At 40.4% G+C, this 27,207-nt stretch overlaps 1 protein-coding gene across 1 annotated transcript in view; it reads right to left on the bottom strand.

Annotated features, from left to right (window-relative positions):
* Nucleotides 1–821: 821 nt before the first annotated feature.
* Nucleotides 822–27,207, bottom strand: part of LOC106909278 (protocadherin-16-like) — a 96,806-nt gene continuing 70,420 nt past the window's right edge. Inside the window, exons 3-21 of the mRNA XM_088012109.1 lie at nucleotides 25,539–25,727; nucleotides 22,884–23,115; nucleotides 22,564–22,800; nucleotides 20,952–21,980; nucleotides 20,050–20,240; nucleotides 19,853–19,949; nucleotides 15,956–16,152; nucleotides 13,852–14,701; nucleotides 11,436–11,675; nucleotides 10,711–10,833; nucleotides 9,388–9,597; nucleotides 8,411–9,277; nucleotides 8,214–8,327; nucleotides 7,908–8,119; nucleotides 7,093–7,244; nucleotides 6,709–6,839; nucleotides 6,120–6,406; nucleotides 5,859–6,000; nucleotides 822–4,893 (exon numbers count right to left, since the gene is read on the bottom strand). Of these exons, the coding sequence (XP_087868235.1) occupies nucleotides 2,309–4,893; nucleotides 5,859–6,000; nucleotides 6,120–6,406; nucleotides 6,709–6,839; nucleotides 7,093–7,244; nucleotides 7,908–8,119; nucleotides 8,214–8,327; nucleotides 8,411–9,277; nucleotides 9,388–9,597; nucleotides 10,711–10,833; nucleotides 11,436–11,675; nucleotides 13,852–14,701; nucleotides 15,956–16,152; nucleotides 19,853–19,949; nucleotides 20,050–20,240; nucleotides 20,952–21,980; nucleotides 22,564–22,800; nucleotides 22,884–23,115; nucleotides 25,539–25,727 (8,085 nt within the window). The 3' untranslated portion in view covers nucleotides 822–2,308. The remainder of the gene's footprint in view (nucleotides 4,894–5,858; nucleotides 6,001–6,119; nucleotides 6,407–6,708; nucleotides 6,840–7,092; nucleotides 7,245–7,907; nucleotides 8,120–8,213; nucleotides 8,328–8,410; nucleotides 9,278–9,387; nucleotides 9,598–10,710; nucleotides 10,834–11,435; nucleotides 11,676–13,851; nucleotides 14,702–15,955; nucleotides 16,153–19,852; nucleotides 19,950–20,049; nucleotides 20,241–20,951; nucleotides 21,981–22,563; nucleotides 22,801–22,883; nucleotides 23,116–25,538; nucleotides 25,728–27,207) is intronic.

Here is a 27,207-nt window from a genome sequence, read left to right as displayed (position 1 = left end):
ACGCAGCCTTTAATTTAAGCTTGGGTAATTACTTGCCTTTTGCCCTCTTACTCATATCAACTGAGCTCTGTTGTAAATACACTGACTTCTGATGCCAGATTTGGACCACAAAACTTATTTCATAACCTGAGCCTGTTATGGAGCTATAGCTTGTCTGTATCCTCAAATTGCTACTAGATTCTGTTTACTTTGCCTTGCTGAAGTAAACCAATATATCCCAACTTGTTGAAAATGTATTTTCTTACTTTTGTTTTAGGACGCAGCCTGCAGTGAGGTGTTCAAGAGCCACTTCTTTCTTGCTGGTCATATTTGATGGCGAGTGAGTTTCGGAATGGAGAACTTATAAAAGCTTAAATAATAAATATCTTTTGAGAAATCATCAGTAGGAATGAAACTGGATGGTTTTACAACTTTTTTTTTTTTTTTTTTTTTTACAACAATCTTTTTTCCACCACAAGTGAACACACCATACTTAAAGGGGACCTATTATGCTGGTGGGTCTTTCATTTTATGGTTTGCATGAATGGGAGTTATCCACAACTACATAATTTCCTTTTTGGGATCAATAAAGTGTGTGCGTGTCTGTCTGTCACATTTAGCTTGTTCTTATGTTCTGCTTCTGAAAACAGTCCAAAACACACTGAATGTTCTAAAAACACCCACACATTTTTGGTAATAAGTTAATGTTTTTGTTTTATTTTTGGTGTATGGATTCGGCATTATGACTGACATAAAAACCCAAGTTCACATTGTGGAATAAAAATGCTTAGATATTTCTAGGCCATCAGTGTGAGCTTGGAAAGATGCAACAGAGGCAACAATGAGATATCAAGAACTTTAATCAGGCACTTTTTCCTTAAAACATCATTCAGGACAAGTTTAGACTTGATATGCAGTATTTTCTGTTACGTTTTCTCTTCAATACTGACCGTAAACGAAGGCAGATGACAATTTTTTTTCAACATCTGTTAAATAAAAATGTTACATAAAGCAAGGTGCCTTCATTCAGTTAAATATGTAGTGCTTCTTTTGTCATGGTCAGGATATTCTAACATTCCTGTAAATAATTTATCAAGCCCCTCTTTTTCTGGGCCTGTTTTAATAAGGTTACAGTTAAATGCTAGATGATAACATAACTATAAAACTGGCAACTAAGTAGGGGAACTACGAAGTTAAAGAAATAGACTTGAACATGTTTTGTTCTGTAAAAGCCAAAAGCACATTATCATCATCATGAAGATGATCAGATCTCTGCGTAAAACAAACTGAAGCATTCCTGCTTGAAGATCAAACATCAAAAATTTTAAAATTTGTTAGTTGACGATGAAAAGTTTAAATAATGTACACAAAGACTTACCAGAAAAAAAAGATATGTCCCAAATTAGAGTAAAAAAATGGCCCTGTTGTGTTTTTACCAGTACAAAAAAAAAAAAAAAAAAAAAAGTTAAAGTAGCAGAATTGCTTACATTTTCTGGAATGGTTCTGCTGCTGACAGAGTAGGTGATTTTCCATTTTTCACATACCTGCTTAACAATTCTCACAATATAACATGAAAAACAGTAAGGCTTAAAGTGATAAATTAAAGCCGTTGCTCTTAATGTACAAGAAAAATGGGTGTCATGTTCTCCTTTCCTTTGTACAGTTTAAAGGAGCGTGTGTTAAGGACATTTCAGCTTTTCACATTCATTATTATCAGTTGAACAGATGATCACAGAACACTGTTTTTTCTGACTGATGTTTCTCATTTAGGAAAGTAAAGAAGTCTCTTCTACTACAAATATTTACAGTTATCTCATACAAAAACCTAAACTCATAAAACCTTGATGAGGAGCTTCATTTGAACCACGAGGTTGAGAATATGTACAATGTCACCAACATACAGTACGGACATACAGTACAAGCTACAAATATACAGATATATTCTGGTGTGTTCTACCCCTTGACACTTTAATGCTTTTGACAGAAACCACATGTAAGTACAAAAATATAGACAATTACTTTGTACAAAATATTGACATCATGTATAAATCTCCATCTCAATGTGCAAATTAACACTGATCAACAAAATAAAAATACATAAAACACACAAGCACACACAGAAAGGCATAATCCTTTTTGGCCTGTAAATGATGTTTTGTCTCAGAAAGCACCACAGCTTCAACTTTTTGGTCTGAATGTAACACTGTGTACTTGTTCTCTTGAGAAACACACCAGAAGAGAGCTTAGCATTTCAAGTTGCAGCCTATGGTCCTACAGTAGCACAAGTTTTGAACAGCAGTGGCTGGGTTTTAATCCAGCAGTTTAACATTTAAATCTGCAGATCTGCCTCCTCGCTGTGTTCAAAACTGTGCTCAGTGGTGCTGATCAAGGAGGCAGAGGGCCCCTGTGAGACACTGAAGGGTGTAACTGCAGGAGAACGAGCTGCCAGCGGCGACAGAGATGGGGAAAAACTAGGAGACATTGCGACCGAGGAGATGGAGCCCTCAGCGCTGATTGGAGATCTTCTTAATGAGGCCAAGTGAGAGAAAGTCCTCGATATAGCAGGCTTTGGAGGTACAGTTTTGGCCCCAGGGTGGGCCACAGAGGTTATGAGAGGCGGAGGGTCAATCCTTGACTCCGCTTTTGCTTTATGATGAAATGACCTGCGGGAATGAGGAGGAGCAGTTTCATCTTTTAAACGTGCTATTTCTGTAAAAACGTTAGCTAGGGGTTGGAACTGGGGGCACCAGTTAAGAAGGTAGTCCCAGTTGTAGCTGCCCCTCAGCTCTTCATCACTGGCCACAATGGCTGTAAGGGAACCGTCCACAGGAGGCTTCCCGTCCTCTGGGAAGGTATAGTCTTTAGGCTGGGAGATGCTGAGTCCTCGCCCGACACCCACATACCCACCCCGTTCATCCCTGTACACTGGCACCTGGCCAGCTATTAAAGTACTATTTGTGCTGCTCAGTTTCTTTCCTTTAAACCAGTCTAAAGGTGGTTCGCAGGAAACATCTGACAGCTGATCAGCATCCTGCTGAATTCCAGAGTCTGGACCTCTGGCAGATATACGCTCCTGCATGGAGGAAGAGATGCTTGACACTCGAGGATATTCATTAATCATTCGGATCTCGTCATCCTCTGCTGCCTCTGCAGAGCCCCGGCCACTAGAATGAGACGGATCCAGGGATCCCCCACGAGTGTATGGACCCCCAACATTACCACTCTGATCAGATGCGTACCCAGGAAGTGCCTGATGGTATATAATTTCATTTGCTGCTAGTTTTGTTTCCTCAAAATTATGCAGCAGGGTTCCTGAAATTGTATTTCTTTTATGGGTTCTTTGCTCCCTTTTGTGACGTCGCAATCTCACAAAAAATAGTGCAACAGCAATTACTATTAGAATCATTATGGTCCCAAGTGAAACAGCAATGACGCTGACAAGCAGCATATTCATGTCTGTGTTAAGGCCAAAAGATGTATGGCTCACGTCAATGGTAACTTTGGCGACTGCTGTGCGAGAAGTCTCTAGAGGGCTGTGAGCGGTCACATCCAGAGTAATCAGGCGTATCTCTCTTTTAGATCGGCTCATATGCCTGGAGTTGCTGTCCATTTTTATAGCAATTTCTCCTGTTGATTCATTGACTTCAAAGTAAGGAGAGTTTTCCGATAACGAGTAAAGGACGATGCCATCCACACCTCCGTCTTCATCTCTAGCTTGTATTTTGCCAATGATCTGACCTTTCCTGGCCCCTTCTGGCACTTCAAATGAGAAGTCTGATGAGATGAAAACGGGATCATATTCATCCTCCCCGGTGACATAAACCTGTACTGTTACAGTGGAAGAATAATTGCCAGCATCCATGGCGACAGCTACAAAATGGAAGGAGTTGACCTTCTCAAAGTCAAATGTAGAGCGTGCCCGTACTTCGCCTGATGTTTGATTTATGAAGAAGTCCTCTTGTCTATCTTTAGAGGTATCTAACATGTAATACTTCAGCTGTCCAAAGACTCCCTTGTCATGGTCAACTGCATGCAACATGGTAACTAAGGCATTGGGGGGCTGGTTCTCCCTGACACTTGCAGTTACTGATTTAAGAGGGAAGAAAGGCCTGTTGTCATTTATGTCTTTAACCTCAATATTTACTGCGGTCAAAGCATAATGACCTTGACCATCGGTAGCCTGGACAACAATCATATGTGACAGCCGAGTTTGGCTGTCTAGAGGTCTCTGCAGCCTCAGTACTCCAGTCCAACGATCCACCTCAAACAGATGTGTCTCATCTCCTGAGCTTATGGAGTACTGCACCTCTCCATTGGGGGCAGAGTCTGGATCTGTGGCTGATAAATGCAAGATCTCCGTCCCCATTGCTGTACCTTCACTGAGCACAACACTGTAATCTGTTCGACTGAATGTCGGAGGGTTATCATTGGCATCTGTAACACTGATTAGGACGGGCACGCTGGAGCTTCGCTGGGGGATCCCCCAGTCAGACACCACAATAGTCAGGTTATAAGTTGGGACCACTTCAAAGTCCAGCTTTTCCACCAGAATCAGGCTGCCAACTGTTTGGAAACCCCGGCCCTCCAAGAAGTGCACACTGCTCTCAATCTGGAAGGTATTACCAGCATTGCCACTGGCGATGGCAAAATCAAAACCACAGTTTTCCCGGAAAAGGTCTCCATCCACAGCTTCTAATGTGAGAACAGTTGATCCAGGAAGACCATCTTCAGAGACAGTGGCTCTGTACTCCGACTGGTGGAAAACGGGAGCGTTGTCGTTAACGTCAGACACTTGGACCTGGACAGTGGCGATGGAGGACAAAGACGGAGAACCATGGTCCCGTGCCTCAATTGCCACAAGGATGGTGGGATATTCAAAATCCAGTTCTGTCTTCTGGCTAATGAAAAGAGTTCCTGCAAAAAAAGGGGATGTTTTTAATTAACTTTCAAAAAAAGTTGTTTATTGTAAACAACAGAGAGATTTCACTAGTCGTCACACCCTAAGATCCTTTTCACATTTGGTCATATTTCAAGCTCATGTTTGAATTAGTAATGGGACTCAATTAAAATTTTAATTGAGTTAATTTCAGGGTCTGTAATTAAAAAATTGCAATTAGTCACAATTTAATTGAAAGCCATATCTCAACAAAATAAGCAACATTTTCAATCCAGAAATACTTTTAGCTGCAATATTATTAAGGAAATGGACCCATAAGCTCAACAAAAAGAATATTTCTTGTTTTTGATCTGTAAAATAGGTTATTCAGCCACAAGTTTTGCATAGACTGCTATTATACCCATCCAGCTTTCCAAAAGTCACTTAATTATAAGAGATCTATGAATCATTTTGCAAAGCACTCCAGCTACTAACTACTCAAAAAACAAAATAGCAATAATAAATATCAGGACTCTACAATTTATTGCACATAGTAGTATCACAGTTACACACTGCAAATTTAAGCATTTGTTTATTTATTGCACTCTATGTCCGCATCATATTTACCAAAATTATTGCATATTGGACATTTTCATGATCTCATGCTGCCCTGATAGCTTCATTATCAGGAATATATATTTATGTATGATGTTATTGCTATATTTGGTAGAGTTTATATCAGGTTTGGGTACAAAATGAAAATGTAAAAATGAGTTGATCCAAATGAATTAATTAAAAAAAGTGACAAAAGTAAGTGAGGTTACAGCAGCTCTTGTCATTTTAGTACAGATTTTAATAAAAACAACATATTTAGGTTTATACTGTGTTTTATTGAAGGAGAACCTTAAAAAATGTTTGCTTTCTTGTTCTAAACATGCAAAGGACTCAGTTACAGGATGTGCAAGATTATTATAAACTTATAATATGCACACATTATGCTTACCATTGCTCGGATCAATGAAGAAAGCACCCTTAGTGGATGACATTACCCTGTAGGTAATTCTTCCATTCTCACCAGAGTCACGGTCAGTGGCTGTTAACGTGATCAATGCACTGCCCGCTCCGAGGTGTTCTGACACGGTCACCTGTTCAGGAGCACAATGCAAATCTATAACTAATGTCTAATTGATTTTCAAACAACAATTTGCTTCACTAACAGATGCGATACGGAGGTGTGTTTAAACATGTTTGAAGGTAATTTTACCTGGTACAAATCTTGAGTAAACGCAGGGGCATTGTCATTCACGTCATCCACCAGCACAGTAAGATTGGCTTCGCTTTGATGTTCAGAGTCAGATGAGCGGACTGTTAGGGTGTACCACGTCCTCTCTTCATAGTCGAGAGACCCTGTCAAAGACACTCCTCCCCCATAATGATGAACTCCAAACATGCCTTGGCTGTCAGCATCTAGGTGGAGTGTGTAGGAGAGCGGGGGTCCCGAGTCCACATCATTTCCTGTGACCTGAGTGATAACTGTCCCAATAAGAGTGTCTGTATGTATAGGGGGTATGGGGAAAAAGAAACAAAGAAAAAAAGTCATTTAGGTTGCATCTAAAATGAAGCAGAGTCTATAATGAAAAGCTGTTTTTTTTTTTTCTTTCATGAAGAAATATCCGGTTCTGAAAAGCCTTGACTGAAGACACAGGAAATGAATACAGAAACACTGGCAATAACTTGTTTCATAAAAAGGGGTCTGGTTTTTAAACACTGAGCTCCAGTGAGCGAGCTGCCAGGGAGCATGATGCGAGGCTTTATGATAAGATCACTGAACTAACTTCCACTGAGATGCTTACCCTCAGGCACCCGGATCTCTCGAGGCAGAGGAATCATGGGGCTGTTGTCGTTGAGGTCGACGATGATCACAGTGAGGGTGGCGGAGCCAGCCAGCCGTGGGGTTCCCCGGTCTGTTGCCACAACGACGAGCCTGGTGCCACAAAATGAATATCAGTATCTGAACTGCAGCTGAACCGGGAGGGATAAACCGTCACAGCAAACAAGACAAAGAGCAACCACAAACCATTTTATTTTGGCCTTCACTCAGTGAAAAGTACTACAAGAATAGAACATACATTAAAATTTAAGTCAGTACTTAAGTAAAAAATAATTATCTTTAAAACTCTTCAAAGTATGACAAGCCTAACATAGAAAGAAGAGGTAATGACTGACAATAAACTCACTTTGTTTGTGTCCATATCTCCCGGTCCATGATGGCGCCAGTGGTGATGCTGCCAGTCAGCGGGTCAATTCTGAACAAACCACTCATGGATGATGACCTGATGGAATATGTCACCTGAGCATTCTGACCCTGGTCCAGGTCATCTGCAGCAACCTGAGATGAAAATGTCCATATTGGAGGGAAATATATTTTTTTAAATAAATATTTTCAAATATTGTGTTAGTGTAGTTTGCACTTTGATGTCAATTGTTAATTACAACTAAGAACCACACTTTATGGTATTAAGAATGAATAGCTATTTCCACTTCTAGAATTTGAATATGATTTTTTTTATTATTGTTCTAATATGACCGTAGGTGCCAGCTCAGTTCGTGTTTCATTTTTTTTTTCCAAATTCAGTTTCCTAGGTTTTTCCAGCAATTATTTAATTATTTTACATTATGAACATTTGACTTCCAAACCTTCACCAGGTTAGGTTTTATTAGCTGCTCTTTTCCCACCTAAAGCATAAATTATCACTTTAGTGAAGTTGTTTCTGGTCCAGCAGTTTGATAAAGCACTGCTTGATTCCTTTGTGCTCTGGACAAGCTTAAATTATTTAAAATATGAACTGATAAAAAAAGGTTGGGATGAGCAAACAAAGATTCATCAACTCAACATAGATAAACAAAAGTCTTGTCTATAATTCAGGTATAATTTAGATGAAACAAAAGTGGGCTCAAACTTTAATTCCTAATACAGTCTTAGGAAACTTGTCCAAATTCACTTTTAAACTCCATGCAGCAATAGAAACATCAGAAAGAATGGCTACTGTACCTGAATAATAGGAGAATTGTGACCTTGCGCCTCTTTGATGTATGCTACATAGTTCTGGAGCTGGAAGCGGGGTAAGTTGTCGTTCACATCCTGTAGAATTAAGTTGACAGCCATGTAAGAGCTGGAAGATGCTGTCTCTGCTTTCACCACTAGGCGGAGTTTTGGAGTCTCCTCAAAGTCCAGTCCTTCGGATTTCTGCACCCAAATTTCACCTGGTTCACGAGAGAACATTCACATCAGAAGTTAATCAATGACTTGGACTGGAAAATATTTCCTTGCACCTTTTGCAGCCATGAGTAAACCTACCAGTAATAGAGTTTATCCCAAAGGACTGCATTTTATTTCCACTGAAAATGCTGTAGATGATCCCAGTTTTAGAGCCATCAGGATACTGGGCTTCAGCTTTTGTCACTACTGTGCCTAAAACATCAAGAACGCACAATATTGAAACATTTCAATTTAGCTTCTTGTTTACATCATGATACATTATGGTTTATTCAAACCTTTAGCAGCGTTTTCTTGCAAACTGACGTCTCTAGCCGTACGAGAGAAGCGGATCCCTCTGTACTTTTGCTCCCTAATATAAATGATAACAACTCCCAAGGAAGACTGAGCAGGGTTTCCTTGGTCCATGGCCTGAACAATCAAAGTCCTTTGGGTTTGGGTGAGAGTTTGAAGCTTTTCTGTCGCCTGGATGTCTCCTGTTAGTGAGTTGATGGTAAATCCTTTGACAGGGTTGGCAAAGCGATAAAACACAGATCCATTAGCGCCAAAGTCCTTATCCTCAGCCCTCATGGTGGCTAAGATTCGCCGATTAGATATGCTGCTGGTAGAGATGTTCAGAATAAGTGGATCCTGAATGAAAAACGGTGCGTTGTCGTTCACGTCTTGGATGTAGACTGTCACTTCAGCAGTTGAATTTAGAGGGTTGGCAGGGGATGAGTCAGTGGCACAAACCTCAAAGGTGTAAGAGGCGGTTTTCTCTCTATCTAGGGGTGCTGCTGTGATGATGCGGCCTGTGTTCTGGTCTATAATGAACATGCTCTGAGAGCCATGACTCAAGAAGTAGAAGATTTGACTGTTGAGTCCATTGTCCAAATCAACGGCCTTGACCTCTAGAACCAGGGAGCCAATGGGAACGTCTTCTGAAATGTCGGCAGTAAAGCTGCTGCTTTCAAACTGTGGCCTGTGGTCATTAACGTCCAGAACTGTCACTTCAACAGTGGTGCTGCTACTGAGTGGAGGACTGCCTTTGTCCTGAGCTACAACTGTTAAAGTATACCCAGGTCTCTTTTCTCGATCCAGCGGCCTTGAAGTATACAGCACGCCTGATTTACGGTCAATGTGGAAGTTTCCAGATGGATCCCCAGCTGCAAAGAGAGCAAAATTTGATAATGACAGTTAAATATTGTCATCTTAAACTATAAAAAATGACAATAAACATGTGGAAAACAAAAAATGGCAATTAAATATATAACACCTGTAATTCTGTAGCTAATCTCTCCACTGTCTCCTGCATCCGGATCTGTGGCTTTTAGGGTGAACAGAGGTAACACATCCAGATTTTCAGGCACCTCTATGCTGTAGTAGAGACGTCCAAAAACAGGGGCGTTGTCATTTACGTCGAGGACCTTGATCTTCACTGTTGCTTTAGCATAGTTGGGTGGGAGGCCTCCGTCTTTTGCGTACACTGTCAGATCATTAAAAACACACAATATAGTTGTAATAAATACCAAACAATCTGGTGTTGATAGACTTTTAAAGCTCACAGTTCCTTGCAAAAATATGTATACCTCTGAAACCTTTCCATATTTTTGTCATATTTTTGTTATCTTTTGGAAATCATGAGATTGTATGTGTTAAACCAATACAAGATATTTGTGAGGGGGTGGGGGGGAGATATGTCTTTTTGTAATTTTTTGTGCAGTTTACATGAGAAAAGTGTAGTTTGCATTTTACCCTGTTGGGTAAAAACTTGGTGGAAAAACTCCACAAAGTATTTGCAGCTATTTAAACAGCAAATCTATTTATAAAGTTGGATTTAGATCTGGATTTTATTGGCCTATTTTGAACCATTGAAAGATTTTGTTCAAAATCACTCCACTGTAGCTCTGGCGGTATGTTTACAGTTACTGCCCTGTCAGAAAGTGAACATCCACCCTAGAATGAAGCCTTTTTAAATCTCTAAGAGAATTTCCTCCGTCTTCCCAATTAACTATGGCTGGTTTTACTATCCCTACTAAAAGGGACAGTAAAACTAAGCTTGGGTAAAAAAAAAACAAAAAAACAAACAAAAGTTAAAATGTCTTCTATTTGGTTGTTTAAAAGGAAAACACTGGGTCTTACAGGGCTAGCAATCTCCATCCATTTCTAAGCGATGCGTTTTGGCATTCTTAAATTGTGGAAAACAGACATCTAACAACGTTGCTTTAAACTGATCTGTGTGCTTTTTTTTCATTAGTCTTTATTGTGCTCTTTGCACACTGGGCCTTCCGAGAACAGATGTAATTAGAGTTAGACTAAATTACACACAAGTGGACTCTATTCACAAATACATGGATTTCAGAAGGTCCTAGGCTGCATTTAGATTATTTTGGGGTGAAATGAGCTTGATATAAATGCCCTCCACACCTCTTTTTTTTTTATTTGTAAAAAAAAAAAAAAAAAAAAAAAAAAAAACTCTTTTCTCCTGCTAGTGGTATAACTTCAGTAATGTGAAAAAGTTAAAGAAGAGTGAATAGCTTTGCAAATGGTTAAAGAACATGATTTTCTGTGATAGCTTGAGACACACAATGGACAGTACCTGTCACAGAATAATAATCCTGAAGCTCCCTATCCAAAGACTTCGTAGTCGTTATGATGCCTGTGACCGGGTTGATGGTGAAGCTTCCCTGTGAGATCCCATACGTCACAAGCCCATTGGTTCCTACAAAGAAACATGCAGTCACAACTCATTCATTTAGACACTGATTGTAAAAAAGAAAAAGCAAAACATTCCATTCTAAAATCTGCAAAGGAAGTTAATAATTGCTGTCTCATTTTAAGCCTTTATTCTTGTTTGCTGTGAAATTTGCTGTTTAAGCGCTTGGCAGTGATGGCAGCCTCCCTTCTGTTACACGGATGCCAGATTGCGTGCTAAAAGAAAGCAGTCTGGCAGCCTCACTTGTTTACTTCGCTAATTGCTTTTAAGTAGAAAGTTTATAATTTGCTTTTCTGTTTTATGTGCTTCTAAGTTCGGGCCAATGCATTTTCTCTGTATCTCCTTGCCTCCTGTGATGCCTTTATAATTGAAAACAATTGTTAACGTCAACGTAGTGATCACAAAAAAGCATGAGTTAGAGTAGAAATAGATTCTGTTTACTTTTTCAGTCCAAATTATGGTTTTCTGTATACTATAACATGATGAAAAGAACGCTAATATGCATTTCTGATTCCTAACACAATACTAAGAACACTTTAAACCCCAAATACTTTCAACCCCGAATATCCAAATCACATACAGTAGGATTTCATGTTCTATGTCTTCACCTTGATCCAGATCAGAGGCCAACACGGTTAGGACACTTGTTCCGGCAGGTTTATTCTCAGAGATTTGGGCTTCATAATGACTCTCTTCAAACCAGGGCGCTTCATCGTTGACATCAATCACATGGACACACAGCATCTGGCTAGACGAGCGTTGAGGTATCCCATGATCCTCAGCAATTACTGTGAGGTTAAAGATGTCCTGTTCCTCACGGTCCAGAGGTTTGAAAACAGAAAGAGAGCCTGAAAACAAATTAACGAAAAGTAAATTTTGACAAAAGAAAAAAAAAACAAAAAAACCTTTGCAATAATACAGCTTGTTTCACAGAGTCTGTTACATACAAAACCTTCAGCGTGTCATCAAAGACAGGAAAAACAACTGCTTTCTAGGACTGTGTGACTGCATCTTATTTAGAGGGTAAGTGTGAAAAGTTGCCGTGTGAAGCCCAAATCAAAACTAATATCCTCCACATACACGGCTTTGCCTACCTGAACGCTACCACCACCACTGTTGTAACAGCCGACCGGTCTGGCCACAGTTTACGAGATTTTCCATTGAGGAATACCACAGCCATCGAGAAAGAAGCTGTAAACACACACTCTAGACACGCAACAGCCAGGCCTGCCGTGCTCCGGAGAAATTAGGGGCACCCTCGCCTTTTCATTATCCTGCCTTTGGAGGTTAGAGCTTGCATTGATTCAATTTCAATTTCATGCTATTAAATGGGATGTAACCATTTAAGGCAGAGGGGCAAAGGCTGTTTTGTGTTGAACTTCTTTATGTTTTTTTTTACTTTGTTTTGGTTGGAATGAGATAACTTGGCCCTAAGCTTTAAGCTGGTAAAAGTTAGTGCTGGGATTTTTTTTCACCTAAATTTGACTCCTCTCTGATCCTGCCCTGCTTCCAGACACTGATAACATGTGAGAGGAAACAAAGACTGTGGGTTATTCAAGAAAGGAATTTGGATGTTCTAATCCCAATGTCTTACACCTGTGTAGGTTTATGGCGCCACATTCTAACTGTGTTGCTTTTAGACATCACTGTTGCCTCCTACATTTCACCACAGTGTCTAAACATCCCATTTGGTGCACTGAGGCATGCAAGTGCTTCTTACTTCTCTGACTGTAGTTGACTCAACGAGGAAACCCTTGCAGAATCTTATTTTTCCATCAGCCTCCTTGTGGAGTTCCCCAAGGTCCCATCCTCGGACTAATTTTATTATCCATCTACTTTGTAGACTCACTGTGAGACTCAAAATTAATCTTTCCCTTGGCAGATTTAGGTGTGGAGTAATCTATTTATTTCATCTTTCTTCTAACTGATCTGTTTTGAAGTGGATCAATCGGAATTCCAGCTTTAATCCAAAAGAGAATAGGAAAAATAAAAGATTAAGGGGTTGGAAAAGCAACCTTCCAGGCTTTTGTTTTTCTTGTTCACTTAATTAATTTACATAATTTTAATGGTCTTCATGGTGTACTGTTTTGGATGATGTGGTCAGTGCTTTATAAATAAACCTGAACTCAAATAGAACTGTACACTCTTCCACATAGTCTTAAAATTGACTGAAAATGAAATTAATCATCATTGCCCTTTGACAAAGACCGATGAAAATGTGCTACACTCTCTGACTCCTAAAGATTCATGATAATTGGCTTATTGGCTCTCTCTAAACGGGTTAACAGTGTCACTGTAACATTGTGATGACTCGGTCCAAGATCCAGTCAGTCAACCCTACAACGGGAGCCACCCAGGTGCTCAGTGGATTAACTTTGTCATTATTTAAACAAATAACCAGCGCGCATGAAAACACTTCAAGATGCAAACACACCGGGCAGAAGAAGTGACATGGACGACAGATTCTGAACGTTTTCGTCCTCTCAGAGGGGGGATCCCGGCTGGGGACTCGAAGGAGAGGTGGAGCAAATGTTGACACGTGTCTCAAACACCACAACAAAGCCCACAGGACCAAATAGCTCAGGGTCAGTGTTGACTAAGTGGCAGGGCAGTGTAATGCGAGTGCACAAACACACAGAATGTGAGTGGACACGTGCGCACGCACACACACACACACACACACACACACACACATACAAATATGCGTAACTGATCCCTTCTCTAATGGTTCCCAGAAGCCTGGGCAGGAGGTTCTTTGGTCTTTCATGGGAATAGACCTACAATAACAGATGATGGGTTGTTGTGTGTGCACGTGTGTTTCTCATGTGTGAGTTTATTATTTGGCAGGCTGCTCTGTTCAGCCTTCAACTGTGGGAGATAACAGGAGTGTGTTGGTAAGTAAGGAATGTGTTACTGCTTCTGTGTGTGTTGCAGAATTAAAGGTAAGATGGATGCATTGTGTGTTATTGCTCACTGAAAAGGAAAACCTTTTATAATATAATTGTTGCTATTAACTGAACATACCTGTATTAGGGTTGAGGTTAAACGTGCCACCCGTGTTGCCTGAATGGATTCTGTAGGTAACTCTACCGTTCTCCCCTTGATCCGCATCTCTGGCCATGAGAAAAAGCACCACGAAGCCCACTGGCTGGTCCTCCATGACGCTGACCGCTGTTGGTGATGTGAACACCGGTGGGTTGTCGTTCTCGTCGGTTACATAGATCCTTGCTGTGACAGAACCCCAACGCCTCTGGCTGACATTGACGGCCGAATCTGTTGCCTTGACAACCAGTATCATTGTGGATGTCACCTCGTGATCTAGCTTGTGACCCAAAGAAAGAACACCAGTGACAGGGTCAAGAATCAAAAGGCCAGGGGTATTTGGCCACTGCTGGAGAATGGAGTATTTCAGTTCACTGTTGGGCCCACTGCCGTCTTTATCCGTCGCCTGGAAAGTGTAGACAGAAGAGCCAACTTCCATGTTCTCAGAGATGACAATTGTTATGGGATCCTCAGCAAACTCGGGGGAGTGGTCGTTGCTATCTTCTATGTTGATGTCCAACCTGACAAGTGTGCTTTTAGGAGGGACCTGCGAGAAATCATCCACTTCGATTCTCAGGCTGTATCGTGTGTCTCGTTCATAGTCAAGAGGGCAAGCCAGATACACGTCACCAGTCAGGCGATCCACAACAAAAGTCCCATCCCGATCTGTTCCCCCGATCACTGTGTAGGTCACCTTGCCCTCTTCTGCTGTTCCTCTGTCATGAAGGCAAACTGACCCAATAACAGTGCCAGGACTGGTCTCCTCCTCCACAGAGTTGAATGAAATGGAGTGCAGGCTCGTTTTAGTGGCTTGACTGTTTTTGCTGATAACCTGCAATTGAAGGAAACCAAAGTATTTGAATTAAAATGCAAAGCAAACAGAATGTCAAAGGACGCTCCATTTATGTAGATTCCTGGGCAAGCAGCAGCAGAGTTTACAAAATCCTCTCACTTGCGCAGAATGTGTTCAGTGGTAGTTAATGAATGCAGTCACAAAAACTGATTTGTGGGTAAAAGAGCTGCTACTATTAATCATTTTGAATATGATTTTTGTATTACTGCCAGGACAAATTATACATGATAAAAGTAACAAAAATAATTCAAGGATCTGACTTCAGCTCTGGGAAATAAATTGTTCGCTTTGTACTTTCTAAAGGGGCTGTTTATTCTTCTACAAATATTACAGCATTTTATGAAAATAGAACATGTGTAACTAAATATCTTGTTTAAAAGTGATTATAAGTTAGTTTTGTCTGATTTAAAGAGTAATAAGATGTTTGCACTAGAAACTAGACAAGAATACTTGGTGAGGTTTTGTGTTTTTGCAGCATAGTTGATTTTAGTTTTTGCTTCTCACAGTTGATTCCAGTTTCTTGACTAAGTATATACTCTTAAAAATTCTAATGTAAAATAATCATAACAATAATACGTTCTTGAGAAAAGTTCAGATTGAAAAATAAATAAGTTTAAAAGAATGTTTAAAGGGAAGTTTTATTGCTGCACCAACAGACACGGAAAACACAGCAATGCTCGATTGAATTAACCAATAATTATGACTTTCATGTTTTTTTTTTTTTAATAATATTTGAAAAGAAGGAAAAACTGGACTTGTATTTGATGGATATGCTAGTTCTATTTTCCAGGAACCCATAAATTGAAGTTCCTTCCAGGACTCTTTCTACGTTTCCATTTCTGTTCCGAATTATATATTACCTTTAAATACCATCAGTGCTGTGTTTTATGTTGAGTGTAAGTAAAGCTCTGCTACTTTTCGTAAAAAGGGCTACTGTACCAAAAAAAAAAAAAAAAAAAAAAAAGTGTTGAAGTCATTGGGTATGACCTTGATCTGAGAATTCTACAGCTGGTTCTCATCATAACCCAGCTGGGAGTGTTTAATTTAGACCCACTTTTCCATTTCAGATCGAAATTTCCCTTTAGAAAATTCACAAGAGGAGAAAAGGGAGGAGGGTGGGAGGCGACCTTGTCAGAAGTGAGGCTGATATGTCGGCAGCTAGTCTGAGGGGCCCGGAGACATGGATCCTCTCAGCCCTGGGTCCATTCTTTGATATTAAATAGGTGTGTAGTGAAAGTGTTTGCGCTGGCTGAGCTCCAGTAGGAGTCTGACCTGAATTGTGAGGGAGCAGGAGGCGCTGCGCGGGGGTAGTCCTCTGTCAGTGGCTGTCGCTGTCAGAGCGTATTCAGCCCGTTCTGAGTGGCTAAGAGGGGATGATGAGTGCAGCTCGCCAGTGATTGCGTTCAAAGAGAAACGCTCAGCTCTGGGACCTTGGAGAGACACAAGATGTAACAGTTAGCGGGAGATGACAGGTGTAGGTAGACGGAATACAAAAACCTGACATGCTAAAATGAAGACACCCGTTTGTAGTCGGGACATTAAATATGACAAATTATTATGGCCACAGTCTAGTTTGTTTCACTACTAGTGGGGATACAATGAGAATTTGTGGTGTTTCTTACATATGTCTTCAATATATTAGAAATATTATCAGAAATGTATTTCAGTAACTGGCTAAGTAAATAGATTGTTTACACGCACACACTTATATTTATAAATCTGTGTTTCTGTAAATTATAATTAAGATTTTTCAGCATTTTTAGCTAATGAAACTACATCTGAGATCAGAATATTGAATCACACCAATAAAAAAAAACATTCCACCACAAAAATGTGGGTTTAATGAAAAGTACATTTATAATCTTCTGGACTTTGGTGTTGTGTTTATCAGTCTGCATTTCATAACCTGTTCATTCCTTAGTTTTAACATTCCTTATAGATTTGTTGTACACTCTATAATTTGATGTTTTGTGTTTTTAATTTTCTATTTTTTATATGACCTGAGTTCATTAATTGCATTTCCTTGATCGTAGCTCCTGAATTCCTGTTTTCGTTGTTTTTCTTCTTCCTTTTTTTTGTTAGATCTTGGTTAACAATATGTAGGATTTGACTTTCTGTTTACGCTTGTATCAGCTATTTACTTGTTTCAGTGTCTAAGCCATCTGTAGACCCAAACTGCTTCACATCTGTACCTTAACTAACCTGCCCACTAATAAAGCTGCCCTTTAAAAATACTACTTGGTTTTCTCATTCAGTGTTGAATTCTCATAAGCTCTTTCCTTGTGTTTCCCTTGTGTATTATTTTGGATTACCCCATGAACCTTAGCTTTGGTAAGGTATTTTAATTTTCTTTTTTAAAAATAAAACTGTTCATTTTCATGAGCATGCCTCCATCTCTCCTTCCTACATTTGGCTCCTGCTCTTCATCTTTATATAACATTGTCATGTGACAAGTGTCAACAAAATCTTGTACCAAGTCAAGAGCATGAGCCAGGTATACGTTACAGCTCAAATTGCGATCTGTGCCACTGATCATGTAAGATCACCAAGTGAGTGTTTTTAACTTGACATCCTCTTGTGTTTATGGATGGAATTAAAATTTTGAAGGTTAGTATTTCACGGCTAACTGCCGTACTGGAAGAGCTGGCTAATAAAGAGCTGGCTGACAACACTTAGAGAACTACTGAAGAAGACCCTATTGAATTTAAATCATTTATCTGGCAGCATGTTGTGGAATGCAGTTGAAAAAAAGAAACTGATATATTGAGTCTTGGGTTTCAATTCCAACTTTCTCCTGCCACATATCGATGTGTTCCTTGGCGAGCACTTAACCCCGACTTTCCTACTGATCTGAAAGTGACTGGATGAGTGAGGCTCAAATTTAAAGCACTGTACGTGGTCAGTTTGTCTAGAGGAGAGCTACATATATTCAGTTAATTGGGATTCTTTAGAACAAAGTGCATGGTGAAACGTTTACTCTGATTGTAAAAACAAAAATGTGGGCTTCTTCATTTTCCCAGAAATATTGGTAAAATATTGTCTCATCTTTTCCTCATGAACCCAGTTTCACGTACTGTATCTTCCTGTGAGTTGGACGAATGATCAAACCCCTCCTGAAAAGCCTTTTTATTCAAGTACAATAAAAAAAAAATATTTCACCACATTGGAGAAATCATAGGACTAAAGAAAATAATTTAATCATAACATCAACCATTCGCCTACTTTTAGAATCCCGTGAATCAAAATTGTATGTTGTGCTCCTGTAAGGAGCCTCTATATAAACCAAAAAACTTTCTGGAGTATAACAGAAAATGCAACAAAAGCAGCATTTTTTTACCTCTCACTGCATACGGTAGGAAATCAAAATATTTTAAGCTGTCTCTTGTTTGATTTAATTTGTTAAAATACATTTGTTTTTGCACTTCAGACTTTCAACACATTCCAAAACCAGCTTCTTCTCTAAACACTCCAATAAATTCAGGCAGCTGCATAGTTGTTTCAGCTGTTATTTTATCACATTCCTATTTTATCACACATTTTTATATGTGTTTGCAGGAGCAATGTGATAAAATAACATTGCATTTTTTTGCATCCATTTTTTTGTTTCAAGAATCTTCACACATTTCTTACTAAGGACAAGTCAGGTCATATGCTGGTGGATATCCAGTGTATGTTTTTGTGCATCTGTGGTTTGTTCTGTTGTTATTTTTAATTAGATTGTTTTGTTTTTTTATTTTCATTACTCGTGTTAAAATACTGCTTTACAGTTGTCTTGCAGTTAAATGTGGTTAGTGTCCATGAAAAGAAGTATGTCTCCTAAAATCTTATGCCTCTTAATGAAAGTGTAAATAACTTTTCCATGTGCCACTGATGCAAAATCCATGCCATCACAGAGTCTGGATTTTGAACCTGCTGCTAATCATGGTCCGGGCGGTCCTTTTTGACTTTGCCTCGGAACACACTGTGTCCATTTATTCTAAAAAGAAATCTGGAATACTGATTCTTCTGACCACAAACCACTACTCCATTATGTGAAGTTCAATCTAAGATTTGCTCACTCACTGAGAAGACAATTCTGCCATTAGACAGGGTTAACACAGGGCTTTTCTGTTGCACAGTAAAGTTAGAGCTGAGAATGTAATTGTGTATTGCACTGTGAGACACTCTCCCAAAATTTCCCCATGCCCAGATGGCTACATCAATAAGTGACACATTACGATTCTTGATGAGGTTCCATTTGAGGGATCAGAGATTGTCCAGTTTAAGCTTCCACCCACCTTCTCCCAATGGCATTTGCCTAAATTCTGCCATCATGCAAATCCTCAGCCATCTTCGTTGGAGGAAATTTCTCCTTCTCACACATTTGTTTGCCAACAAATGTGTGAGAAATTTATTTTCTCTTTTTTTTTTATTCTCCACAACAACCCAAACAGTTGCAACTAATTATGATTACCATCACTTGTTGGACCCATTTGTTGTTTTTACCCTGCAAAATTGCCACATTTCAACTTTTTGGAAGGTTTTAAATGTGCTAAAGCAGAACTGACTACATATCATCATCATCATCATCATGAAGAGTTGACAAGATTATTTGTTAGCTTAGATCAGGGGTCCCCAAACTTTTTCCTGCGAGGGCCACATAGCTGTTCCTTTCTGTGGTCGGGGCCGGTCTTAGTTTTTGCAGTAAAAAAAACAAAGAAATTCTTGTCGACACGGGGGGGGGGGGCACGACGACACATTCGCGCTTTTGGATAGATTTTTACCCAGAATGCAAATGGAAAAAACCGTGAGTGAAACGGTGACTGACGAGTATATATTCCATTGAGGGAAAGTAAGTTTCACATTTGCTCAAAAGCCCCCTGGTGGTTGAAGAAAAATCCACATATAAACCGGAAAATACAATATATGAAAAAAAACACTGAATGCTCTCTGGTATGAGCAGGCGGGCCGGATCCGGCATTGTTCAGGGGGCCGGACCAAATGACGTGGCGGGCCGGATCCGGCCCGCGGGCCGTAGTTTGGGGACCCCTGGCTTAGATGCAAAATAAAATAGAACAGTTAATAGATTTATTGAACACATTAAGCTTATCATTCATGCATAAATCTATAGGAAATTACTTCATAATGTACCTGACAAGGAGTAGATTATTGTGCCATTCTCTCCTTCATCTGGGTCTTGGGCTTGCAGAATTCCCAGCACAGAGCCAGCAGATTGACCTTCTGTCACCTGTTGGTTAAAAGCAAAATGCACCAATGTAATTTTAGACATGACATTCCCCACACCCCCTCCCTATTTGCTCATCTATGTCCCTCAGCTATGACATCACCTGTATGATGATGACATTTTTGCCCGACTGACTGTGGATGAAAGTTGGGTCATTGTCATTGTCATCGAGTACAGTAATGAAGATGGTGCCTGTCGCAGAGCGAGGCGGTGAACCTCCATCTTGTACCACCACCATCAGCTGATAGCTTGACTGCTGCTCTCTATCAAGAGTCATCCTTGTACTGATTTCACCTGGGGAGGAAAAGGGGGATGGATGAGAGGGAGTTTATGCAGAGAGACTAACACACCGGAATAATGATGAGGGACTTAGCAGTCAGCAGGCTTTTATCAATGACACTCAGGAGTAACAGACATAAGCGCGTGAGAATTGAATGCATTCGCTTGCTCAAACACACACAGCCAAATTTACAAGTGGGTGAGGATTGGCAGATGTTTTAGACGTGCAGAACGGAGCTGGAGACTCATCACAAATCAGAGCATGAGTCTCTAACCAAAGACCAACGGGCTCAATGGGCCAATTAGAGTCCAGAAAGATACTCCATGCTGCTGTCGCCATTATCTGACTTATTTATAACCATAATCAGGGGGCAACTTCACACTCTCATCTTTAAAACATTACTCAGTTAGTTGACTAAATGCTGTTTTTCTTTCCCAAAAGAACCCTGAAGATTTCCCTAAAAAACTGTTTGCTGAAGTATGATGTTTTTTAACTCTGCCATGTAGGAGTGTCCTTGAAGGCAAATGTTCTAGATAATCAAGAATTCACCAAAAATTCTATATTAGAACTAACTACACATTTCTTCTGGTTTAGGTCTCTTCCCCACTGATTAGTATTTGCATGCATTTACAAACTCCTCTTTTATACATCCTGGAGTAAACCCAAGCAGTCGTAAGTGTTGTTTAAGCAGCCATCTAATTGACTGCAGACATTTTTCTGCAAACCTGTGTGGGTGTTTATCTGGAAGTGGCGGTCAGTATGCAGGAAGCGGTAGCTGAGCCGTCCGTTGGACCCGCTGTCTCTGTCTGTGGCCAACACGTGACCGAATCCTGTTCCCGTGGGCAGATTTTCCCTCACAGCCATGAAAACTCTCTGCTGGGCGAGCCGAGGAGCATTGTCGTTCTCATCGGTCACAGATATGCGAACCGTGGCGCTTCCCGTCTTCTTTAGCCCTCCGTGGGTCACACTGGCCAGCACTGTTAAAAGAAACATGTCCTTCTGTTCTCTGTCCAGAGAGCTCTTTACAAACAGCCAGCCGCTGTCTGCAGCAATGCCAAAACCCGCAGCATCTCCATCTGGACGAAGGTGATACATCAGCGGGCTCAGATGACCCAAGCCTGGGACCTCTCTGCTCATGGCCCTGACTTGCAGGAAGCGAGTGTTTATTGGGGTTCCTTCTTTTAGCTCCACTCTGTAGGTGAGGGTGTCAAACACAGGACCCTGCTCGTTTTCTGCTTGCACATGAACCACAAGCATAAGGGTGGCACTAAGAGGGGGCACGCCTTTATCTTTGGCAATCACCAAGAGGTCATAACGGGGGTTAGCTTCATAGCTGAGGCTGCCGACCAGTCGGATCTCTCCAGTATTGCGCTCTATGCTGAAAATCCTCTGGATTCCATTTGGAGAGGAAAGTTCAAAGCTGAGTTGTCCATTGAGTCCTGAGTCTCTGTCCTCTGCTTGGATCCGATACACCACTGTGCCCATCTCTGTGTTCTCCGGCAGCAGCAGGGACTCCGAGGACGAGGGCAAAAACACAGGGGGGTTGTCGTTGATGTCTGCGATGGTGATGTGAACACGAGTTTGGCCAAAAGCCGGAGGGTTGCCACTACGGGCCTGCACTTCTAAATCAAGAACAGGCTGGGTTTCATGATCCAGTGGCAGACTGGTCCTTAAGGCTCCAGTGTCAGAATCCACAGTGAAGTAGCCTGCTGGGTCACCAGAGCTTATTGTGTAGGTGATGCCCTTGGAATTGCCTGGAGTGACAGAAAGACACCAAAATAAGAACTTAGTTTTGAATCTAAAACTTTACCATTGTGGATATCATTTAAAGGGAACATATTTTGCAAAATTATGATTTTACATATTTATACTTTTCAAATACATCTAAAAACAGCCTAAGTGCTTAAAAGATCACAAAGCCTTTTTTTTTTTTTTTGGCAACAAGTTCATATTTTTGGAAGTGAGCCATTTCAAAGAACTCCCGATTCTGACTGGGGTTACCTAGCAACCCCAGCCAAGCCCAGCCCAGTTATGAGGCGACCCAACCAGAGCTCCTGTATGTTTGTTCAGCTGGTTTTATCACAGCATGCGCTCTTCAGCGGCTGCTGGAAAGGACAAGTGTTTTGTTGATGACTTACCATCCAGAAGCCACTTGCCACATTCTTGTTGGTTGCATTTCAAACATGTACGGTTACATAATTGCGCATTTTCATGTGCGAGTGTAAACATTGAGTTGGGCGGGTGAGTGGCCAACTCATTGCCTAGGAATGATTTTGTGCCAAAAAATATTATAATGAACAAGTTATGAATGGTCCAGATACCTTTCCTAGTTCTCACCTGTCTTACTGCTGGCTTGGACGATGCCGACCACTGTCCCACGCAAGGCATCCTCTGATACAGTAAGGTGGTACTGAGTCTGTTCGAACACAGGTGGTGCCACAAGTCCTGCCATCACACTGATGTTGACTCTTGCATTGTCCAAGGCTAAGAGTCCCCCACCATCTTGAGCAGAAATAACCATGGGAATAATGGAGTTGGCTTTCCCATAGACCGACCGAGACAGGGAGATAACGCCTACGAAATGGTTCAAAACAAAACATTAATTTGTATGCTTAAAGGAAATGTGTTGGCGTGAACAAGAAATTTAATTTTCCAACCTGTGTCTTTGTTGAGAGTAAAGTACGGAGAGGCTCCTCCAGGTACCGTTTTGTATGTAATTTTGCCGTTCTCGCCAGAGTCTGGGTCGTAGGCCATCACTCTGACAACAGATGTCCCAGGGGCACTCTGTGTGCTCAAACTAACAGCATAACTGAGCGGATAGAAAGCGGGTCTGTTATCATTAATGTCAACCAGATCCACCTTCACATAGGCTACTGAACTCAGTCCACCCTGCGGAGGAAACAGAAAGATCCACTGTTACACGTACACACCAAACCATGAGCAGAAAATAACACACATGAAAGAGAAAAGGTTCTGGTCGGACAATTGCTGAACAAAAACCACATTAAAAGGTTCTGTTGGAGTTCTAAACCCTGTGCTGCACAAGATATCCTAATAAATGTTTGACATTATTCATCACTGATTCACTTTAGGCTATTTTACTGCCAGAACTATTTTTATATCACAGAAGCCCCCCCACTCAGATGTTTTGTAGTTGCTTAGAGGGAAAGTTGTGCAACAACAGTAGGAAACGGAGAAAACTATTTTCTCATACTGTAGCTCATATGGAAACTGTTAGAGAATGACAAAAACATCATAAAATCCTCCAATTAATGTCAATAAATTATGAAACAACAAAATGAATAACAAACATATTTAGATATATGACTGGAGGCGGGCTCGGTTTTGTGTTGTCCGTGTGGAAATCAGCCTCTGCTGCAATTGGGAGCATTTACATTTGTGTTGATAAAAATATGCATAAATGCGCCATATCGCTCCTCATATTGATTCTCATGTTGTGGAGAATTGCTTCGTGTGAAATTTCACCAAACAGTTGTTTTGTGCTGTGAAGCAGAACATTACTTTGTATCTTGCCAGCTGTAGACAAAACTATTGGCCTTTTATTTTAGTATAAATCCAGATTAGTTGGTCCCAAAGGCTGAATCGAGTGGGAAGCTGAAAGGGACCATGACCAAAACAGACTTTTGATGTTTGAAGGAACTTCAATCTTAAAAATGTCACAGTATTTATGATCCTTTAAACTGGAGTCAGGCTTGCACAGAATATCATTATTTATATAGTAAATTATGGTTGGAGGCGGTGTGCCATCATTGAACTTCCTGTGTGAAACACACATGTAAAGCATTTCCAGTGGAGAAACAGAGCAGAAAAAATAAATAAATTTTGGAATATGAACTTAAACATTTTCACCTTACAAGCGTGTCTCCAATGTGAATGAAAATAAAACCTAAGTGACATTCACAGGATAATGTTTTTGGTTTTAATTAGAAGCTGGAACAGTAAAATAGAGAGAGTTTAAAAAGAGAGAAAACCATATTGAGAAATAATGGTCAATCATTAAAAAAGTATTCATAAAAATGCATATTGGTGAGAATCTGATTTAGCCCACATGCTATACAATTATTTGTTTCTTTAACTTACTGTCGTGATAGTGTGTCCAGCTGAGATTAATTATCTCAGCTGGACTAATGAGGTCTTAAAAACACTTTTAAGGATTAGTTTTGGCTTGTTGTTGCAGTTTTTCAAACACTTGAATTATATTTCTGCTCCACAGCAGGAAGGACCACAGAAAAAGAGCCGTACAGGAGCTCATACACAAAATTAATTTTCATCTTTATTCTGAATGGATCAAGTTTTACTGGTACAAACAACAAATCTAGCCAGTGCATCTAGATTTCACCCTGTGCAAAACTTCCATTTTTTCTTCTTTACATTACGTGTTCTGTCTTTAGTATCATACAGTAACATTATTGGAAGCGCACCAACGTCTATTCTTTCCATAAAGCCCAGAGACTTTAACTGTGAAATAAAAGCTTACAGGTATAGCTAACAGCATAAACTACTGCATAAACTGTGACATTGTTGAGACTGGAGTTGTATTAAAATGCTAAAAGTCTATTAAGCTAACTAACTAAATTGGGTTTTTAAATAAATGAAGACACAAAGAGAGATATCTTCTGCAGGTACAGCATCGACTGCTTATTTCAACATAGCAAACTTTCAAAAATCCTGGACTGTCCCATTAAAGGTGAGAATTAACAAAAGCTGTAAAGCCAGATTTGTGAATGAACAGAGATTAATAGCTTCTCTTGGGAGAGAGAAATGTCTCATGATCCACACTGGGTGTGTGTTCCCAAGGCACCTGAGGCTGTTTCATTGTTTTTTTATTTGAAAAGAATACAGTCCAGGCTTTTCATTTGGACCAGGTGGCAAAACCGAGGGAGGTGGCAGTCCAGCTTGTTAAAGTATTACTCCCTGACAGTTGAGGTATTTCTCCATCTGATTACTTTAACATACCCAAAAGTCATTTTCCTTCATTTTAAATCTTTCCATCCTTGAGTATTTTTTGGCAGCCGGTGAACAGGATGGCTGAGCAAGTCTACCTACCATGGAGAACTTTTTGGACTTTTATTTTTTTACTTGGCACTTGATTTCAGAGTTTTTTTTTTTTTGTTGTTTATTTTTTATTCACATTTTTTTATTTATTTTGATTTTTACACTGCTGTTTCTGCCTTTGCTTTCTGGTCAGTAAAACAAACAAAAATAAAAGAAGCATGGCTGCCGTGTTAATAGGGTTACAATGTGGCTTGCAGGATTCATATTAAGCATAAATTCAAAGGATGGTGTCTTACCCCGTCTACTGCCGTTACAGTGAAGTCAAAACTGTCCGGCCCTTGATCCCTGTCTAGTGGGGCATTAGTGCAGATCTGGCCCGTCTGCTTGCCAATGGTAAAATGAGAGGGAACAGCACTGTTACTGCCAGAGCCGAGGGAGTACGACACCGAGCCAAAGGAGCCGCCATCCGCATCTGTCGCAGTCACCTACAGAAACAAAAGCATGTCAGTGGTTAAAGATTACTGCTCAGCACGTAAAAAATGAGCACATTAATGCGCAACGGTACACTAAAGTGGCGATATATTAAAACCATTTTTATGTAGAGAGATGCTAGCGGACGGTCAATCAAAAAAAAACAGGAGAAAGCATCTTTAGTGTACTCTCTGCTGTTTATTTGAGCCAAACAGGACGTTTGGCCAGAACCTGACTCTGAGGAAAAGAAAAATTTTGGCAGGATGTTGGTTGACTTCCACAGGCTCTCAGAGAAAGCTGCCAACAGGATATACAGCCTGCTTCATGAGCGGTGTCTGACTGGTGACAGGGTCGGCTGGCCGATGAGAAGTTGCTCTACATTATGAGTAGTTTTATTCATGCTGCACATCGAGAGGTGGAATCACCGGTCTTGTAAGAGCAGCTCACAAACCGTCAGCCAGGAAGTGGATTTAATTGCTGCAGGATCTCCCAGGACAGCGAAAGGTAAACAGACCAATCAGATCAGCCCCCTGGGTATCGGTGGCGTAATTGTTAGCAAGTGTGGGCTCTAGATTACTTTTGGGGGCAAACCTCACAAGTTGATTAGATTTCACCTTCCTTCCATGTTTAATAAATGGAGCTTTTGAGGAAAACATTAATGGGAAGAAGTGCTCGGGTGCTCCGGCTCCCAGTGGCACATTCATCAGGAGAGCTGCCAAGAAAAATAAGGCAACCCGTGCTTATCATCAAACCTTTATTCTATTTTTTTTATTATTATTTAAGACGGCGTTGGAATGACTGTGAGTAGTTGGAAATCATTCATTCGAGGTGATGAGTTTGGCTACAGTCATTGAGCCTCCATCTCTTTCCTGAGCAGATGGCAGACGGGGGCTCAGCAGAGAGCATGGCCCACACTCTTCAATGTAACTCCTAACAGAGGGTGAGTGGTGTGTAGGAGTGAGAGAGTTGTAGAGCTGGCAGCGATGCAAACCGAAGAGAAGAATAATAAACCACACGAGGAGAGAGGAAACTGAGCGCAATGCAAGAAGGCTACTCCATTTTTTAACACGCAGGGAGGCTGCAGCCGACTTCAATGTTTTATTACGTTTTGGGGGTTGTGTGTGTTTGTGTGTGTGTGTTTAAAGTGGGGAGGAGTATTTACAATCACTCCACATCTTAATGTTGATGCCTGAAACTTAATTAAATAAAAAATACGGAAGTTTGACAATATTTTTTTTTTTTTTACAAAAATGTGTTGGAATAAGTTTGTCCTTCGTCAGAGCAAACACTGAGCTATAGAAGAGAAGCGCCCCATTATCCATTATTACAGGGTAAATACACCCTCTATAAGTTGGACATCTATCAACATATTTTTATGATTCATTCAGATTGACCAGTTCTTGCATTTTGTAGTCCAGAAATTTTTTTTGAAAATGTAAAATTTTATTCCATATGTCCTATCCAATTTAGGCACAAATAGGACAGGTTAACACA

The sequence above is a fragment of the Poecilia mexicana genome, unplaced genomic scaffold (assembly GCF_051168715.1).
Source record: "Poecilia mexicana isolate PSO_F unplaced genomic scaffold, ASM5116871v1 scaffold_13, whole genome shotgun sequence".
Taxonomy (NCBI): Eukaryota; Metazoa; Chordata; class Actinopteri; order Cyprinodontiformes; family Poeciliidae; genus Poecilia; species Poecilia mexicana.
Note: the sequence above shows the minus strand (reverse complement) of the source record. Positions and strands in the feature narration are given on the sequence as shown.